General features: G+C 37.0%; 2 protein-coding genes across 4 annotated transcripts; one reads left to right on the top strand and one right to left on the bottom strand.

Annotated features, from left to right (window-relative positions):
- Nucleotides 1-7,120: 7,120 nt before the first annotated feature.
- Nucleotides 7,121-9,926, bottom strand: LOC114302178 (eukaryotic translation initiation factor 6-2-like). The gene is made up of 4 exons (XM_082881181.1): nt 9,887-9,926; nt 7,648-7,742; nt 7,484-7,594; nt 7,121-7,378 (listed from the first exon to the last, which is right to left on the bottom strand). The coding sequence occupies exons 1-4, from the start codon at nt 9,924-9,926 to the stop codon at nt 7,121-7,123; spliced, it is 504 nt and encodes a 167-aa protein (XP_082737307.1).
- LOC145795363 (uncharacterized) lies at nt 9,074-19,897 on the top strand. Of its 3 annotated transcripts, none has more exons than XM_082879517.1 (10): nt 9,074-9,252; nt 15,199-15,499; nt 15,599-15,628; nt 15,717-15,967; nt 16,048-16,254; nt 16,334-16,423; nt 16,519-16,605; nt 16,701-17,042; nt 17,140-17,223; nt 19,659-19,897. In XM_082879517.1, exons 2-10 carry the CDS (start codon nt 15,205-15,207, stop codon nt 19,668-19,670), a joined length of 1,398 nt encoding a protein of 465 aa, XP_082735643.1. In that variant the 5' UTR covers nt 9,074-9,252; nt 15,199-15,204; the 3' UTR covers nt 19,671-19,897. The 3 variants fall into 3 exon arrangements, with proteins under 3 accessions (XP_082735643.1, XP_082735642.1, XP_082735644.1); XM_082879518.1 differs by lacking the exon at nt 9,074-9,252 and adding an exon at nt 14,930-15,066; XM_082879516.1 differs by lacking the exons at nt 9,074-9,252; nt 15,599-15,628; nt 15,717-15,967; ... (4 more) ...; nt 17,140-17,223; nt 19,659-19,897 and adding exons at nt 12,775-14,115; nt 14,205-14,304; nt 14,380-15,066 and having other exon boundaries at nt 15,199-15,316.
- The last annotated feature ends 617 nt before the right edge of the window (nt 19,898-20,514 follow it).

The following is a 20,514-nucleotide window of genomic DNA, read 5'->3' as shown; positions in this document are numbered from 1 at the left end:
TCAGTACATAGCTCCAAATATTTTGTTGTTTTTTTGGCAGACTGAAATGTTTATTTTGGGGTTTGAACCTGTTAATATCTTTCACTCCTACCCAGTATAATTTTTATTTTGTTTTTGTATTTGTACTTTTCATTTTAGAAGAGAATGATGGTTATTTAATATTTGGTAGGAAAGAATGTTGATTGTGACGAAAAGTTGAAGTGCATTGAAGCTGATTTGAGGATTCTGAAATTGCAAGTATGTTGAAGTGGAATAAGTATTTGCGCTGTTCTTTTCACTGGAACCTTATCTATGTTTATGCTGTTTGATTTATTAATTTTTTTTTTTTTTGTAATTGTAAACTTACGCAATATAATTTGATTTTCCCATCAGAATCACCAATGCTGTTTGAATGTGCATAACTCATTTATCAATTTAATCAATGGACTTGCTGGCCTTTTTTTAGGGTTTTACTTGTGTTGTGCACTTATAAGTTGAATTGGCTTGAATGCTTCCCTTGGAAGTCTTTTCTTAGCTGTTAGCTATATAGAAAAACTTGTAAACCAGTTCTCCTTTGACGTAGGTACCTTCAATCATTATGGTTTGGTTAAACTTGGCTCATTAAAAGTTGTGAATTTCAAACCATCATATGGAATATCTTTTTTGGTCAAGCAAACTAAAATTCACTATCAATGTGTGTGGCATTGATAATCACAGAAAATTTCTATTGAATAACATTTCCATGTTGGGGATTATTCCTTTTTCCCCTTTGGTAATTGGTGTTTCTAAATAAATTTTTGTCTTGAAAATTTTATTAGTGATGAAATTTAGTTTCTCTATCCAAATGGCGTGGGTTAGTGTAGTAAATAGAGATATGAATCTCCTTAATTTGATTAATCAAATGGCCATTAATAGAGTTGAGTGGAGAAGAACGATTCATGTAGCTGACCCTATTTGATGGGACTTAAGACTTGATTTGGTTTATCTCTATCCATGATAATTCCTGTAAACTGCATTAGTGCATTTTGTTTTATTTTGGCTGGTTTGGCATCAGTGCAGAAGCATTTAGCTTCAGATGCCAAACCTTCAGATGCTTGCTAGTTGAGGTTGGAAGCTTTAATAAAGAAAAGAAAAGAAAGAAGAAGAGAAAATCACCAAGTCGCTGTTCTGTAGTAGTAGTGGTGGAAGCCAAAACAAACTCCACCTTGTAAATGCGAACAGCTCAAAATCTTCTAAAATTTGAAAAATATTTTTAATTATAATCTATACTATACAAGTAGCTTCTAGTACATTCGAAAATGGATTGTACATTTTTCTCTAGCAATGAATCTGTCTAATTCAGCAATTATGTTGGTAGTTTTCTTGTTTTTGAGGGTTCTAATTATCAGTAAAGAACTCTTGACTGTTATGGATAATAAAAGGCTATTGATTAGAATGCAGCAAGTTATTTTATTCCAATTTTTGATCATTTTTCCGTGTAATTTGTTGTGTTACTCTTCTTGTAGGAAGAGATTTTAGAACTTCTTCCTGATGATGAAGAAAAGAAAAACATTGGAAATCGGCTTCTTCCACCAGTAGACTTTATTGAGTTGTGCCTAAAAAGTCAAAATAGAGAGCTCTCATTACAGCCTTTCGATTTGTTTGCATGGACCAGTTCCTCCTTTCTCAAATGTAACGGAAGCCTTTTGGAGGAGTACTGGAGGAATGAAACCAACCGAGACAATTGGCAAAAAATCTATCAAACATCTATAGCCGAGGGGTGGAGTGATGACGAGTGCTTACAAGTTCTGAGAGGAACAATGCTTTTCCAAGCTTCGAGCAGGTGTTATGGACCTGAAGCAGAAACTTTTGAATGTGGCTTTGACAAAGTGCTGCCACTGAGGCAAGAAAATTTGGAGCTACAAACTTTGAAGGATACGGGTTGTTCTGTTGAAGCATTCTTGATGCAACACAAGGATTTCCCCGACGCTGGCAAGCTTATGCTGACTGGAATCATGTTGGGAGTTACCCAAGTTGATATTGGAATGGAAGATGGTCCTTCTCCAATGATATGATGATAAACATCCACTCCAGTACTTTCTCTTAGACTTGCTAATCTTGTTCTATAAGTACATTGATGTTCAGCTTGAAATCAATTTAGTTTTTACAAGATTTTTCCCCTTTCCAAATTTGCGACTAGTTAGCAGTGCTCATTGGGAGATAGGTGTGATCAAGGTTTTAAAAAGCGGCAACAACCCTTACGTAACGCTGTTACGTAACGGTTTTGGCGGTTACCACCACCCGTTACGGCCGCTTTTGCAGTGTAATTGAGATTCATAGGTGTGTTGGCCGTAGCGGCTGCCGTAGTGGTCGTAACGGTGCCGTAATAGCCGTAACGGCTTGTTACGCACCGTTACGTAACGGTTCCAAACTGTTTCTTTCGAAAAAATACAAAAAAAAAAACCTGAAAATGGGGAAAGAGGGATAGAGAGAAGAGGGAAGATAAAGAGAGAAAATGGAGGAGCAAGAGATAGAGAGAAAGAAGAGGGAAGATGAAGAACATGTTATTAATTTGTTGAATTGAAGCTGTAAGACCTATGCTATTTTATTCAGCTGCTATCACTCAACCATTTTGTTTGTGTGTGTCTATCTATATATTGTTTGAAAATAATAATAATAATAAGTGTGGTCGCTATCTATTTGGCTTGGTTAAAATATGTATATATATATATATATTTCGGCTCTTATTTATTCTCTTACTTTTGTCATTGTTTATCTTATATATAATAGTTAGTGATTGATTTTTTGTATAATATAAAATCATTAATTATTAAAATAAATTGTAAAAAACTCAGTTTATAGTGCTTTAAAAATATTAAATATATTGGATTATACTTAAAAATTTACAAAAATTGATCAATATTTATTTGTAACCAATAAATATGATCATGGAAAAAAAATATGCGTATCGGTAAGTTTTTTTCAAATTGTGCGAAAAATAAAAAAATTTACGGTTCCGATTACCGTAACCATTACGCTACGGCTTTTACACCCTGCAACCGCAACCGCAACCGCGCCACTGCCACCATTATGGCGACTGCAACCGCTTTTCAGAATCTTGGGTGTGATGCAGTCTCCCAAACAATTAGATAAAGGCTCGAGGGAGAGGAGTTGAACTGAGTACGGATCCTCTGTTCCCTTTTCCCTTTTCCTTTTTCCCTTACGATGAGGTTTCGTTGGTGTTCCTCAGTCGAGTCCAACCTGGATCAAGAATCTCCAGAATCCCCGGAGTGCGGAGAAAGCATAATTTCTCTGAACTGATTGCCCTAGGTTGTAAGGGGTGCAACTTGGGCGGGTGAGCCCAGCTTGAAACTTTTTAAGATTTAGACAAAATATTTTTAAATTTAGTATAGATTTGGATAAAAATTTAAAAGTTCGAATTAAATTTGAACGAATTTGAGCAAAGATATCAAATGACCCGAGCAACCGAAACCCGAATTATGTATATAAATATATAACAATATTGGATATATATATATATATATATATAAATTATTAATCATTAGATGATATTAAAATAATTTAAATTATTAGATCATATTAAATATATAATATATACACAGGTAGTATAATATAAAATTTTATTTATTTATTTTTTCACTAATAAATTGTAAAGACCATCATAATGGCATCTTATTTACATTATATAAATTATTTATTTTGATATTAATAATTTTATAAAAAAATTTGTAAATAGTCTAATTTTAACAAATTAATTAATTTAGCTACACTAATTTTTTTTTGAAATTTATGTGTAATTCGAACAATTTAGATTTAACTCGGGTCGGACTCGATCACACAACGTCAGATTACAATTCAAACTTAGGAGGTGCCTAGATAGCTCTTAGCACAACTTGAATTGGGTTTGTGTATAATATCTCAACTTGCTTGAGTTGCATCCTAAGTTGTATAAATATAGTATATATAATAGTACAAGTAGTATCTGCTAGTAGTTGTTGGATTGTGCTCACTTATGTAGCTAGTCTCGACTGATGGCATGAAAATGGAGTTCCATTTGGTGGATTATTCTTACGTTGTGTTGGGGTTGTAAATTTGAATGGAAGTTTAAAAAGAGGAAAAATAAATATAGATAAAATATAAATAAACTATAATTAAAATTTATTTATATTTTACTTATTTTTTTATGGTTATCTAAATTTGTGATTCAAATATAATTTTAAAAATGAAAATTTGTCCTGATCCCTCCTCGCCCTGTCCCAATCTCATGTCTTGTCTCATTTTGCACCTTTTTTTTGTGGCCTTGATAAGGAAATGGAGTGGGAATGAAACTTTGGATTGTTTTGAAAATTTAGTTAAAAGATGATTTTTTAATTTTTTTTTTGATAAAATGTATAAAAAAGTAAAGAGATGATGTGATCAAAAGTAAATTAAAAGTCATAATTTGACTTTTCTTTGACTTGTTTTTCTGCCCCGGTTCTGATTATATTAATTAATTTTATGTGTATGCATGTTTATACATAATTTAATTTTTTAAATATAATAAGAGTAAAATATTAAAACATTCATATATATATATATATATATATTTAAATATTTTAGCTTTCATTACTCAATAAGGATCTCTTATATCTGTATCACTTAAAAATAACCATTTCTCTTTTAAGAGAGAAGTTATTTGAGGTATTAGGGTATGGCCACGTGATACTTTAAAGTGTTTTAATTGGTGAAGGGTGTAGGATTAACGATTTTGTATTGGGTCACGGGAGATTTTTGATGATTAGTGACGAGGGGCATTACAAAGTGGTGTCCCTAGACTACCAAATAATTTTTCTTTTTAAAAAGCGACGAACTACTCTAATATTTTTTCACAATTGTTAATTATATTGCTACCTTTTTATTTGTCACAAATTAGATACGAAAGTTTTATGTCAATCAATAGATTCATAAGTCAATAATTTCTCTTTCTATTTACATATATATTGCGAGGGGCAATTTCTGGGCAATTCTATGAAAGAAATATCTATGTCGAGAGGATTACATCATCAACTCTTTCGTTTTTGTGCATGGACTCTACGTGTGAAAGTATTGGAAGGGAAGGAACCTTCTAGGAACCTCAATTAACGTGAAGAGAGAGTCCAATGGCTGAATTCTTTGTAAAGAAAGTGGAGATTCTAAAGCTGGATTAAGATCTTGAATTTATGAAGGAAAAAGAAGAAAAAAAAAAGGATAAGAAAGTATTGAGAAAAGATCCTAATTAATAATAAAAAAATGTTCCATCTCTCAATTCTCCTTTCAAAGTTTTCTTCAATGATGTGGCAAACAATTTGAAAAGTGTTGATCGGTTAGTATTATTTGTCACATTAAGGGGGAGTTTGGAGGAAAAAATTTGAAGAATATAATATTAGTGTTAGAAATAACGATACTACTAATAGTTACGTTAAATTACAATAAGAGCAATTCCAACTACACTTCTAATTTTTTATTAGTTAAAATATGAAAAAGCAATTTTTATTTTTGCCTAATTCCTTTTTTATCTATGTACTATTTATACATACAAATTGTTTAAAGAGCCTTGACACTCTATAGTATTGAAGAATTTTGTTAAAACAGCTAATGTAATATAGCTAACTTGTTGATATGATTAAAATATGATAATACTAGCTATAATAACTAATATGTTTCATTTAAAGAGCCCCTTGAAGATGCTCTAAATCCCTTTAAACTATGGTTTATGTGCACTTTGCTCCTCTGACTTCAAAATTCAACAGTTAATCACCTTTAAGTATTATCTTGTTACCATTAACCAAATCAGATCATGTGTAAAGTACGTGACACATTTATTAAATTTTTAAGGCAATAATACCCTAATTTGGTATTATTATCCTAGAAGTGTAAATAGGATCACTAAATAAGGGTATTATTATCCTAAAAAATCAACAATTGATATTATTGTCATAAAAAATTAATAAGTGTCATGTACTTCATAGGTGACCTAATTTCATTTAAATCCCACGATAGAATTCCAACAAAAGGTATTAAATGTAACAAAATAATAATTAGAAGTTATTAATTATTACATTTTGAAATTTAGAGAGAGAAAGTGTAAATGAGTCATCATTTAAGAAAAATTATTATAATTTACCCTAATAGTTATCCTCAAACAAATGAAGTGGCATTTGATATGATATTTGCAACAATTGAAATTTTGCTAGGCATAATCTAACGTTCTATGCATGCCCAAATATCACTGATGGAAATTTCACATTTAGTGGCGTTTAAAAAACGCCGCTAATTCTTTTTGTGATCAAACGCTGAAGATGCGGCCGTCGCTATAACGTTGTGACGCTTTAAAAACGTCGTTAGATTATTATAAAAACGCCGCTATATGTGATAAATAACGGTAAAATGACGTCATCCAATGTTTAGCGACGTTTTAAAAACGCCGTGATAGATTTTTTCCAATTTTAAAAATAAGACTTGGCACTACAGTGGCGTTTGGAAAAACGCCGTTATAGCCTCTCTTTTTTTTTTTTTAAAAAAAAAAATGTGCACAACTAACTTTTATAGAAATGCCAAAATGTTATTTTAAATTTTTTTTTAAAAAATAAAAAATAAATAAAAATGATATTTTTCAAATGCTCTATTTTCAAAAACACAAAAAACAAAATCGAAGGTGCATGGCACCCAACTGAATAACTTGGAACACAGCTCCTTGGGGTTTAAAATGTCACATTGAGGTGACACTTCGAGGATTCTAAATTTCACTACTATTGTGGGTACATATAGATAATCACAGTAACATCAGAACCTTTTCAGCATCAGCATTTCTATATGCTTTGAACCATAGAGTTCAAATAACAAAAACTAAGCAAAAATCAATGACAAAAAAAGAACATGAACATGTTCAAGATCTATTTACCAAACAACACAAATGACGAGTATATCCATTTCAAAACCAATGACAAACATATCATTAGGGCACAACGTATGTTGATATATACCAGATGACAGCATTTTATAGCTCATTTCTCAAGGCAAAAATAGAAAATTATGGTGAAAAGTAATTCAAAGAGCAAGTGCTTCAGACCTTCCAACTACAAGAAAAGAGTCCAACGCATTGTTGATGTATCAAACTAATGACTCAAACATAGCTGTCAATCAATGATTTCCTCATCTCATCAACAATGGCACTAGGTTGGGCTTCTCGCAACTTGAAGACACTCTCAATGACTGACAACTCTGTTGCTGTAGTATTTGATCCACAGAACGCTGTCCAGTCGTTAACTGTCAAGCCAGCGGCTATCACTTCACTACCACGGTTCACAGTCCCTGCCACCAAAGGGACCTGAAGGAGGGTTGAAAGCTCATCGAAGTCTTCAATGGATGTATGAGGATGGACCTACTCCAACACAGTTTCCATTAGAAAGGGGACAACAAAAGAAGATAAAATTTTGGTACCTGATGTTTGATAAGATTGTCACAGATGCATGATATAATTTCTTACCAGGCCACCGTTATTGGAGAAGGCACAATAGCTGCCCACAAGAATGTTACCAGCAATTGTCTGCCTAAAAACTTCTACCCCAAGAACATTTGGAATCATCTCCTCAGTCTCCTGCAATTCAACATGAATAAAAGTGTTATCCAATAGAAGTTTTTAAGTTTTACAACATAAAAAAGAAGAATCATCACTGCCTGTTGAAGCCGACATCTACCTGAATTTAACGAAGAATCATTACCCAAACTGAATGAATTACCGTAAACTAGAAAAACACAACGCAACCAGCCTTTAGAACTGTTAACCCGACGAGTTATGTGCACCTCCACTTTACATGGGCTAAGTAATAGATGAACAGACAAGATCAAGGACATTCCAAAAGAACAAAATTATGGCCCGGAGTCATTCCAAAAGAACAAAATAGTGGATTTGCAATTGCATAGGCTTACAAGCTACCTCGAGAATCAGAAATGAAATTCAAAGGTTTAATAAACCAGGAGAGTATATCAAATGTATTTTTTAGCAAAATTGGGGGTAGAAACAGGTGATTGGAAACAATGGAATAATAATTCTATGTTGCTGACTGAGACTTCACCACAGCAATCACCCATAGAGAGGGGAAACTAACGAAGACAAGCTATATAAACTGGTGGCGTCAACGAAGTGCACAATTGTCACCGGAGTATAGTATGCTCAACAGATGCTTGCTAATTATTAACAGAAAATCTGCACAAAATAGCTATAAGTCTAGCCATCTTCCATGGAATCAGAGTAATCGGAAGTAAAGATACAGCAAAACTACATAATCAATGTGATAGAATAAGAATGTTGAAATGGATGGGTAACCAAAAAAAATTAGAGGATCAATTTAGAAACCTACATGTACGCATCAAATTATCAAAGGTTTTTTGAGTGCATAGTGGATAATACTAGCTAAGATTGTTTAGCTATGCAAAATAAAGACCAGAAGCTGCACTAAATAAAAGGAGTGGACTGGTTCAACTCAAAGCAACCTAAAAGCAAGGAGAAAGTTTTTCATAAAGGAAGAAAATCATTTAGAAAGACTCAAGGCTGCAAAAAGACGACATAAAATTATTGCACTGAAGATATAGCCACGATCCCATACATGGTACTCAACCAGAAGTAGTTGCGAAATAGCTTTTTTTCACTACAAGGAAAGAGGGCAAAAAAGACGGAATTATTAGCGACGGCGCGATCCCCGTCGCAAAAAATGGTATTTTGCGACGGCAAAACAAACCGTCGCAAAAAAGTAGTTTTAGCGACGGCGTTTAACCGTCGGCAATGAACTACACGGGCGAGTATGAAAATCAGGAACTATTAGCGACGGCAATGTTGAACCGTCGGGAAAAAAAAACTATTTGAGACGGCAAAAATTTTGCTGTCGCAAATACTCGACCATTTGCGACGGCAAAAATCCGTCGCAAAAAAGTAATATTAAAACGGCGTCGTTTGGTAATCGTTTTGTATAATTTGCGACGGTGTAAACCTTACCGTCGCAAAAAGTAAAAAAACATTTTCCCCCCTCTTCCCTCTCATCTTGCCGCTCGGTTCCATCGCAAAATCCCTAAAATTGATTTGAAGCACAAAATCCCTAAAATCCCTAGCTCGGCCTCTCATCTTGCCGCTCAATTTTCCCCCAAACCAGCGACGGGCGACCGGCGACGAACGGCGAAGGGCCAGCGGTGGTGCGGTGGTGCGGCGACGACGAACGGCGAAGGGCTAGCGGCGGTGCTTCGACGACGACAGCAACTCAGGTATGCTCTCTCTCTCTCTCTCTCTCTCTCTGCATATATATATATATATATGTATGTATGTATCTGCTCCATTATGTTTTCAATAGTATGCTCAGATGTGGAGTGTCAAAGGGTTCTCGTCATGTGAAATAAGTTACTGGAAAAAATCTTAATTTCTCAAATCAAGTGATGCTTTTTCTGTGTTTTAGTAAGTAATTGTGAATTACTTAGAGAAACATTTGAAGATGATTTGTCATTGAAATTCCATTTTGCTATGTTTATTATAAGAACTTGACTGGTGCATTTGATCTCGAATGAAGTTGCAGTACTGGCATTTTTTATTGCTTTTGGTAAAGCTAAAAAATCTTCTATATTGCACACCTCAATCACTAATTTTATAAAATTAGTTTTGGTACCAGTAAAGTATTTTCAAAATGTTAATAAAGGAATTTAACAATATTAGGATTTAGCTTACAAGTATAACTGTGTGTGTGTGTGTGTGTGCATGGTGAGTGTGCTTAAAAAATATCAGCAGAATTTGATCCTTTAGATTTTTTGTCACTGCCGAGAAGCTGCAAAATGTAAATTGGAGATACAACATATTGATCTAATCTTTGAGGTTTTGAAGTTCTAAATTTCTGAATAATCTAAAAACCTTGGTTTAGGCTTTTAGCAGCTAGACATCCACCACTCATCGTGTGTTGCACACACTGTTAGTTTGTGAATAGGTTTCAAATTGGCAATATAGCCTCTCTCTCTCTCTCTCTCTCTCTCACACACACACACACACACACGTATTTAAATGTATGTAAGGCTTATTTTCTCCAATAATCTGACTTTCTATGTCTCATCAAAAGGTTTTGAGAATTAATGAATTTGACAGCAGTGGTGGGGCAAGATGACAGATTTTTATTTGGTGGGGATACTGAAATTTTTTTGTGTGAAAGACAACATTTTTAGGAGTTCAAAATCAGTAAAATTTGAGGTGCATCACACAAGTCGTATATGGACTCACTTGAGAGACTTTGCATAGGGGTTTTAAGTAAATTCCCATTTGGACCAATTGTTCATTCCAAGATTCCAAATACAAAATCAGCCACAAGATTTGAAAAAGGTAAAATGTTCCTGCAGATGAGAACTACCCATGATTAGTTAAGACTTGTATACTTGGTAAACCCTAATAAATTATTGATAACACAAAGCCTCAGACAGTTAATACATTTTTTTTTTCTATTCAAGACAGTTAATACATTCTGTTGTTCCTTTTGATGACACTATATAATATTCCAAATCCTCCATTGACTCTATGATACACATTTTTGAGAGAATTTTTTTTATTTTGAATATATGGGAGAAAGACGTAATATGGGAAGGGAAACCTTTGTTTACGAGACTGTGATAAGACTTGAGCCTTTGACTTTCTACTATGTATACAAGAGTTCTGGTAAACTGAATTAGCTCTAATTGGTTTGTTGTTAGGCTTTTGTGCGAGTTTGCAAGATAATTTTCAATTAAAAATGGAGTTTTGTTGTTTATGAGTAATCCTCCAAACCCATGATCACATTGATAAGGTTTGCAATTGGATAGAAGGACAATATACTATTGAAACCTTTGTAAAATAAGGGGCAGCTTCCTTCTCTTAAAAAATAAAAAATAAAAATACTCAAGCTCTACCAACTCTCCAAATCATTCAATCATCTTCTAAGAAAGAATCAAATAAGATTAAAAAAATGTAAAGAATAGACTTCGCTTATCTCCTATCTTTTTAGATGGCACATGTAATACATTCGTGTGTAATACATTCGTGTGTAATATTAGGAAATCCGATAAAAAATTCATTTATACATAATATTACTCTTTTTTTAAAAGTAAAATAATAGACTTCGCTTATCTCCTATCTTTATATAGACTCGATTCATTCTAAACTCCTAACTTTATCATAAGTCGTACTTTAATAGAATAATATGTTTATTTTATAAGTTTATCTGTAGGAAGATACATTGATCTGATAGTTTATCTTTTAAATTTTTATATGATTATAATATACACATTCATGTTAAACATGTAATATGACATACATGATATATGTCCATAATTAAGTTTTGAACAAATAGATAAATAAAATAATGCACCATCAGTAAAGTCCCCTTTCCTCGTTATCCTTTTACTCAATTTACTTTTCTTTTGGAGCTTTGGAATGGAAGTGTACTACTTGTTTTGATAGATGAGGGTGTAATACGTAGGTATTATATTTGGAGTTACTTTGATGAGATATTTTTGTGGATGTCTACAGATGATGGATAAGAGTTGGATTGATTTGCCAAATAGGATGTCGAGCGAATACATTAATGGGATTGATGAATTCCTTGTGTTTGCCTACACCAATAGGGTTGAAGGTTCGATGATCAGTTGTCCGTGTAGGAAGTGTGAGAATCGATACTATTTTGTACGAGAGGGTGTACGGGAGCATTTGATTTTGAATGGTTTTTTTAAAAAATACAAACATTGGATTAATCATGGGGAATCTTACGTATCTGTACATGGAAATCGAGAGAATGAAACATTAGCTAATTTAGACATTGGGGATGATATGATTGGAATGATACAAGGGGCTATGGGAAATCCACATGCCGGTACAAGTGTTGAGGGTGATGACCCACAGGGGCCTGATCCCCATGCATCTGAATCCCAGCTCGGTCCAAATGCAGAGACTGCAAAGTATTTCAAACTTCTTCAAGATGCACAAAGTGAATTGTATCCGGGTTGTCAGAAGTTCACATCTTTGTCATTCATTGTTCGACTTCTACATTTGAAGGTGCTTAATCAGTGGACAGACAAGTCTGTTGACATGTTGCTTGAGTTATTGAATGAGGCGTTCCCGTTGGGTGTAAAACTACCGGACTCATATTATAAAGCTCAAAAGGTCACAACAGATTTGGGCTTTACGTATGAGACGTGGGATGCATGTCCCAACAGTTGCATGTTGTTTCGAAACGAGGACGCCAATCTTGATAAATGTGTCATATGCAACAGTTCTAGATGGAAATCAAATGGTGATGGTGGTTCAAATGGTCCTAACAAAGGTGGCAAACAAATAGCTGCAAAACAGATGAGGTATTTTCCTTTAAAGCCAAGGTTGCAGAGGTTGTTTATGTCATCCAAGACGGCCAAGTTCATGAGATGGCATGCAGAGGAACGAACTGATGATGGCGTCTTCAGGCATCCTGCTGACTCCCTTGCATGGAAAGATTTTGACCGTCGGAATATTGACTTTAGTAATGATTGCCGAAGTGTAAGGCTTGGCTTAGCATCTGATGGTTTTAACCCATTCAGGACGATGAATATAGTTCATAGCACTTGGCCTGTTGTGCTCATTCCATACAACTTGCCGCCATGGATGTGCATGAAGCAACCATTTCTAATTTTGTCCGTGCTTATTGACGGCCCGAAAGGACCTGGTGACAAGATTGATGTGTATATGCAACCGTTAATTGAGGAGTTGAACGAACTATGGAATGAGGGTGTGTCAACATTTGATGCATCAACAAATCAAATGTTTCAAATGCATGCAGCTTTACTGTGGACAATTAGTGATTTTCCTGCATACGCAAACTTGTCAGGATGGAGCACTAAAGGCGAATATGCATGTCCTTGTTGTAATACGGAAACTACATCGTGTTGGTTGAAGCATAGTAGGAAACAATCATACTTGGGTCATCGCAGATTTTTACCTACTGGCCATAAATTCCGGAAGGATAAAGTATCATTTGATGGTAGTCGGGAAGTCAGACTCAAACCAAAATTGTTGTCTGGAACTGAGATGTTGCTACAATTAGAATCTGAGGGTATTTTAACCCAATACAAGAGGGATGACCTTAAGGAGAGGCATAGGAGACAGGTAGAGAAGGAGAAAGTTGGACATCGCACCCATAGTTGGAAGAAAAAGAGTATCTTTTATGAATTGCCATATTGGGAGCACAATCTAATAAGACACAACCTCGATGTGATGCATATAGAGAAGAATGTTTGTGATAATGTGTTGTGGACAATATTAGGGGTTGCAGGAAAATCGAAGGATGGTGTTAATGCTCGGCGTGATTTACAAGATATGAATATTAGAAAACCCCTACATTTGCAGTTAAGAGGGTCGAATAAAGCCTATTTACCACCAGCACAATTCACGATGACCAAGGATGAAAAAGATTTGTTCTTGAAAGTGTTGAAGGAAGTAAGAGTTCCCGACGGGTATTCATCCAATATATCACGTCGTGTGCGCTCACATGATAGAAGTATTGGGGGTCTTAAGAGCCACGATAGTCATATTCTGATGCAACAACTTATTCCATTGGCTATTCGAAGATCGTTACCAAAGAATGTAATTGAACCCTTGATTGAATTGAGCAATTTCTTTAGACAATTGTGTTCGAAAGTGAATCGTGCGACGGATTTGCAATATATTCAAGATCGTATCGCTCTAACACTTTGTCATCTAGAGAAAATATTTCCTCCGAGTTTTTTTGATATAATGGAGCACTTGCCTATACATCTAGCTGATGAAGCCTTATTGGGTGGAGCGATTCAGTTTCGATGGATGTATCCAATTGAGAGGTATCTTCTTACTTTGAAGCAATACGTGCGTAATAGAGCTCATCCTGAAGGATCAATTGCTAAAGGATATCTTATGGAAGAATGCATGAATTTTTGTGCACAATATCTTAATGATGTGGAAACCAAATCTAGTCGACCCGTGAGAAACTATAGTGGTGCTGATAATTTGGGTCATGCTATTGGTGAAAACACAAGCTTTTATCTTGATAATACTTCTTGGGTACAAGCTCATCGGTACATCTTATTCAATACAAGCGCGGTTCAACCATTCATAAAGTAGGTTAAGTCACTCACTCAATATGTTATTATGTTTTATTGAATTTTCAACAAAATTTTTTGTATTGCTAAAATCTCAATCTACACAGCAAACACCTTGAAGTACTTCAGCTCAAAATGCCTCGTGTCGACGATCATCAGCTTCGGCGTGAACATTTTGAAACTTTTCACATTTGGTTCAAGGAACATGTATGTATTTAACTCTATAGATTCTAGTTACTTAAGTCGAACTACATTTAAATTTTACATTTTCGTGTTAAATAGGTCCAAACTTTGCGAAGGACTACTGATGTCATATTTTCTGAAGAGATTATTCTATTGGCAAATGGTCCTCATAACCTGGCAAGGAGGTTCAACGGGTATATACTGAATGGGTTTCGGTATCGAGTAAAGGCCATGGATGATCGTCGAGCCACACAAAATTGTGGTGTAGCTTTGAAGGCAGATACCATAAGTTATGCTAGTCGAAAAGACAAGAATCCTCGTGTGGGGTCTGTGTACTATTATGGACAATTGACAGATATTGTTGAGCTTCGATATTCCAATGAGAAGAAACATGTGTTGTTTAAGTGTGATTGGATTGACAATATTCACGGAAAAAAAGAAGATGTCTTCAATTTCACGTTGGTAAACTTCAATCATTTGTTGTACCGAGATGATCGAATTACCAATGAACCTTTCATCTTGGCGTCCCAAGCAGAGCAAGTTTGGTATGTTGCAGACCCGTTACAACCAGACTGGCAAGTCGTGGTGAAGATGTCTCAAAGAGGTTTATTTGATATGAGTTCGACTGACCCACAAATCGAGCCATACATAAGCCAACAATTGGAAGAAAATATAATGCTTCGTGATGAAGAAGTTGGTTGGGTGAGGGAAGCCGCAGAAGGGGAAACAGTTGATGTTCAAATAGGCTGATATTTAATCAACATTAGTAATTCAATTAAGGCAAAGGTTGTAGTTAATCATCAATTTCTTAATTTACTTTGTCTTTGTAATTGTATTAGTTCAATTAATGTCATATTATAGTTGATGACAACCCATTGTCTATGTTTCTAATGTCAATTAATGTTATATTGCTTGCAGATTATTATGGGAAGGAAGAGGAAGCCTGATCATCCCCGGCGCATGATGTCTGATGTGCTACATAACAGGACATCAGTAGCACCACCATCAGAGGACGCATCACATCGGCCACCATCGGAGGGGCCATTAGTGCCACCACCATCTGAGGGGCCATTAGTACCACCGCATCGACCACCATCAGTGGCATCACAGCAGCTACCATGTACTCAGCCCCCACGCCTACCATCGGTGCGTCCACCATCAGTGGCACCACAGCAGCTAGCATCCCGACTAGAGTCATCAGCTTATGAGCTATCCGCAGGTATATAAATTTGCCATTTTTTTTGTATGAAAATTATTTAAACATACATTTATTTATGCTCATTATATATAACTTGTTTATTCTCATTGAATTTTGCAGACCCTTCGTCTTCTTCACAGCCTACATCAGGTATAAGAATTCGATTTGTATTCACATAATTTAAATTTGCATTTGTTTATTACCGTTGCATATTGTTTATTGTTTTTGTATCTCGCAGGTCATGTTAGTTCTTCATCAATCTCGACTAGGCGTGGTAGAGGATGTGCCAAGGGCATTAAAGAGTGGGGTACTGGTAAAAAGCTGGACATACAATTTGATGAAAATTACTGCCCAATAGGGGATAACGTCGCTAAGTTAACTACTCAACTTGGCATCATTGTGCGGAATGGTAACATTGTTCCTCTTACTTTTCTTGACTGGAACAATGTGCCTGATGATATTGTTGATGCTATCTGGAAGGATGTGAAGGTAAAAGTATATTTTTGACCACAAATTCGAATTCCAAAATTGTGTTATTATTATTTACACTTTGAAATTGTGTTTTATAGGACAATTTGAATATATGTCCAGAGGAGTACAAGCCAATCTGCATGAAAAACTGCAACAGCATATGGAAGGATCACAAGAACAAGATTAAGGTTAAGTATTTCAAGCCTAGAAGTTCTGATCCTAATCTGAAGGATGATGTTCCTTTGCACATTGTGCCAAGCCAGTGGGAAGAACTTGTGGAGTATTGGCGTACTTCTGATGCTGAGGTATACAAATAAGTTATATTTATGATATGTAAACATACAAATCATATTTACATACTTACATTTGTTGAACCTGTTATAGAAAATTGCAAGTAGGAATGCTAAAAATCGGCGAGCTCACGGCATAGCTCATACCACAGGGCGTACTAGTTTCTCTCAGATACGACATGAGGTTTACATTTTATTGTTTTATTTTTGTATATAAATAAACATTGAATATTTGCAAATTATTTGGATTCTAATTTTTATATTTCTAAAAAAATGTAGATGACCAATAACGGGAAGTCTACTGATAAGATGAATGTTTGGCTTATGACACGTAGAGCAGATGACCCAGAGGTTATCCAGACCTTGGTAGTTTCCAAACACCTTTGATTGTATTTGAAGTTTATTTTATGTGTGTCAACCATCTTAATTTGGCATATACTTGTATGTCTTATTCAATACAGGATGAGTTTAATCGTCAACTCTCTATGCTACCTGAGGATGGTCAGACTTTGGAGGCTAGGAATGCCATTTTCCATGAGTTGATAGGTCATGACGGACATGGATATTGTCGCACATACGGGAGAATTGTGCCTCGGAGAGCGGTGTATAAAGATGGTGCTGGGCCATCACAGTCAACACCCCAACCATCGACTATTGAGCAGATCACGCAGCAGGTTCGTGCAGAGCTAAGGGATGAGTTGAAGGAGGAGCTGCGAGCAGAGTTCTCTACACATTTACAGCAGATGAGAGCTGAGATGATGGCGTTTGTGTCACAGGGGGCGAGTGTGGATCCCAACAGACAGGTTCGATATAAATTAAATTGTTTGATAGTTCAATTTTCACACAAGATTATGTATAAAATTCGAATATGATTAACACATTATGCATTGACTATCATAGGTTCCTGATGCATCGAGTGGCCACCGGGCATTTAGGGAATCTGCAGAAGATGAGAATCCATATACACCACCACCAGAAGATCAGGTATAAAATGTATCTTTGCATTCTTTACGTTGTAAGTTAAGAGACTTGTGGGAAAAGATGAGACGGTTTGGCACGAAATTTGGCACACACGACCGCCTAGGCACGAGAGACTTGTGGGAGAAGACGGGGCTCGAATCGGGTTCCCGGTTTTGGAGTTAGAGCCGGATTTCACTTTAGGCAAACTAGTTTCTTAAGAAACTTGAACTCGAGATGTTAACGCCCCAAAATCACCAAACGATGTCGGTTTGGCACGAAACTTGGCACACACGACCGCCTAGGCACGAGAGACTTGTGGGAGAAGACGGGGCTCGAATCGGGTTCCCGGTTTTGGAGTTAGAGCCGGATTTCACTTTAGGCAAACTAGTTTCTTAAGAAACTTGAACTCGAGGTGTTAACGCCCCAAAATCACCAAACGGCGTCGGTTTGGCACGAAACTTGGCACACACGACCGCCTAGGCACGAGAGACTTGTGGGAGAAGACGGGGCTCGAATCGGGTTCCCGGTTTTGGAGTTAGAGCCGGATTTCACTTTAGGCAAACTAGTTTCTTAAGAAACTGAAACTCGAGGTGTTAACGCCCCAAAATCACCAAACGGCGTCGGTTTGGCACGAAACTTGGCACACACGACCGCCTAGGCACGAGAGACTTGTGGGAGAAGACGGGGCTCGAATCGGGTTCCCGGTTTGGGAGTTAGAGTCGGATTTCGGTCTAGTCAAACTAGTTTCTTAAGAAACTTGAACTCGAGGTGTTAACGCCCCAAAATCACCAAACGGCGTCGGTTTGGCACGAAACTTGGCACACACGACCGCCTAGGCACGAGAGACTTGTGGGAGAAGACGGGGCTCGAATCGGGTTCCCGGTTTTGGAGTTAGAGCCGGATTTCACTTTAGGCAAACTAGTTTCTTAAGAAACTGAAACTCGAGGTGTTAACGCCCCAAAATCACCAAACGGCGTCGGTTTGGCACGAAACTTGGCACACACGACCGCCTAGGCACGAGAGACTTGTGGGAGAAGACGGGGCTCGAATCGGGTTCCCGGTTTTGGAGTTAGAGCCGGATTTCACTTTAGGCAAACTAGTTTCTTAAGAAACTGAAACTCGAGGTGTTAACGCCCCAAAATCACCAAACGGCGTCGGTTTGGCACGAAACTTGGCACACACGACCGCCTAGGCACGAGAGACTTGTGGGAGAAGACGGGGCTCGAATCGGGTTCCCGGTTTGGGAGTTAGAGTCGGATTTCGGTCTAGGCAAACTAGTTTCTTAAGAAACTTGAACTCGAGGTGTTAACGCCCCAAAATCACCAAACGGCGTCGGTTTGGCACGAAACTTGGCACACACGACCGCCTAGGCACGAGAGACTTGTGGGAGAAGACGGGGCTCGAATCGGGTTCCCGGTTTTGGAGTTAGAGCCGGATTTCACTTTAGGCAAACTAGTTTCTTAAGAAACTTGAACTCGAGGTGTTAACGCCCCAAAATCACCAAACGGCGTCGGTTTGGCACGAAACTTGGCACACACGACCGCCTAGGCACGAGAGACTTGTGGGAGAAGACGGGGCTCGAATCGGGTTCCCGGTTTTGGAGTTAGAGCCGGATTTCACTTTAGGCAAACTAGTTTCTTAAGAAACTTAAACTCGAGGTGTTAACGCCCCAAAATCACCAAACGGCGTCGGTTTGGCACGAAACTTGGCACACACGACCGCCTAGGCACGAGAGACTTGTGGGAGAAGACGGGGCTCGAATCGGGTTCCCGGTTTTGGAGTTAGAGCCGGATTTCACTTTAGGCAAACTAGTTTCTTAAGAAACTTGAACTCGAGGTGTTAACGCCCCAAAATTACCAAACGGCGTCGGTTTGGCACGAAACTTGGCACACACGACCGCCTAGGCACGAGAGACTTGTGGGAGAAGACGGGGCTCGAATCGGGTTCCCGGTTTGGGAGTTAGAGTCGGATTTCGGTCTAGGCAAACTAGTTTCTTAAGAAACTTGAACTCGAGGTGTTAACGCCCCAAAATCACCAAACGGCGTCGGTTTGGCACGAAACTTGGCACACACGACCGCCTAGGCACGAGAGACTTGTGGGAGAAGACGGGGCTCGAATCGGGTTCCCGGTTTTGGAGTTAGAGCCGGATTTCACTTTAGGCAAACTAGTTTCTTAAGAAACTTGAACTCGAGGTGTTAACGCCCCAAAATCACTAAACGGCGTCGGTTTGGCACGAAACTTGGCACACACGACCGCCTAGGCACGAGAGACTTGTGGGAGAAGACGGGGCTCGAATCGGGTTCCCGGTTTGGGAGTTAGAGTCGGATTTCGGTCTAGTCAAAATTATTTACTAAACTATCTTTGTAATTATATAGTAGTTAATTTTTTTATATTTTTCTGTAATTAAAATATTAATACCATTATATTGTTATTAATTACTTTTATTTTGTTTTTTTCAGATATTTCCTTAGTTGCAGTTTGCTTCTTGTGGAATGCGGGCGTATAAAGATTATAACCAGCTTTTATTTTTTGAACCCACGAAGGAAGCAAGACGAAAACTTTTGGTTTTGATTTTGATTTTGATTTATGTTATTTAAATTTGTGAACAATATTATGTATGTATTATGCGACATTATGTAGTGGTATAATTTTTATTTCTGTATTGTTATTAATGGAACAACATTATGAATGTTCATCATGTGCCGTCTTTTGTTTATATATATATTTATATTATTATGTAATTTTTAGATTTTTTTTTGTTATTTTTCATTTAATACAGGTTTTTTTATATTTTTAATTATTTTTGTACGGTGATTTTTTTTTTTTAAATTTTTTTTTGCGACGGCGGAGCTCCCCCGTCGCAAAAATGGTATTAATCTTTTTGCGACGGCTCAAATACTGTCGCAAAAGGTAAGTATTAAATTGAGAATAAGATCTTTAGCGACGGCTTACGTTCCCGTCGCCAATGGTCATTAGCGACGATGCTTTTACCGACGGGAATAGGCAGTCGACAAAACAACTTTAGCGACGGCAAGTCTCTACCGTCGCAAAAAAACATATTTTCGTAGTTTTTTGGCGACAGAATTATGCCGTCGCAAAAATATGTTTTTACCGTCGCAAAAACAATTGCGACGGCTCTTGCCGTCGCTAAATCCCTTTTGCAACCCCCTCTCTTGCGACCCCCCACCTGCCGTCGCAAAAAACTGATCCCCGTCGCAAAAAACTATTAGCGACGGCGTTTGGAGTATTTGCGACGGCAAAACGCCGTCGCAAAAAACAGTTTTTTTTGTAGTGTTTAGTGTAGATGCATAGTTA

This window comes from Camellia sinensis, chromosome 7, assembly GCF_055761805.1.
Source record: "Camellia sinensis isolate YWXY chromosome 7, ASM5576180v1, whole genome shotgun sequence".
Lineage (NCBI taxonomy): Eukaryota > Viridiplantae > Streptophyta > Magnoliopsida > Ericales > Theaceae > Camellia > Camellia sinensis.
Note: the sequence above shows the minus strand (reverse complement) of the source record. Positions and strands in the feature narration are given on the sequence as shown.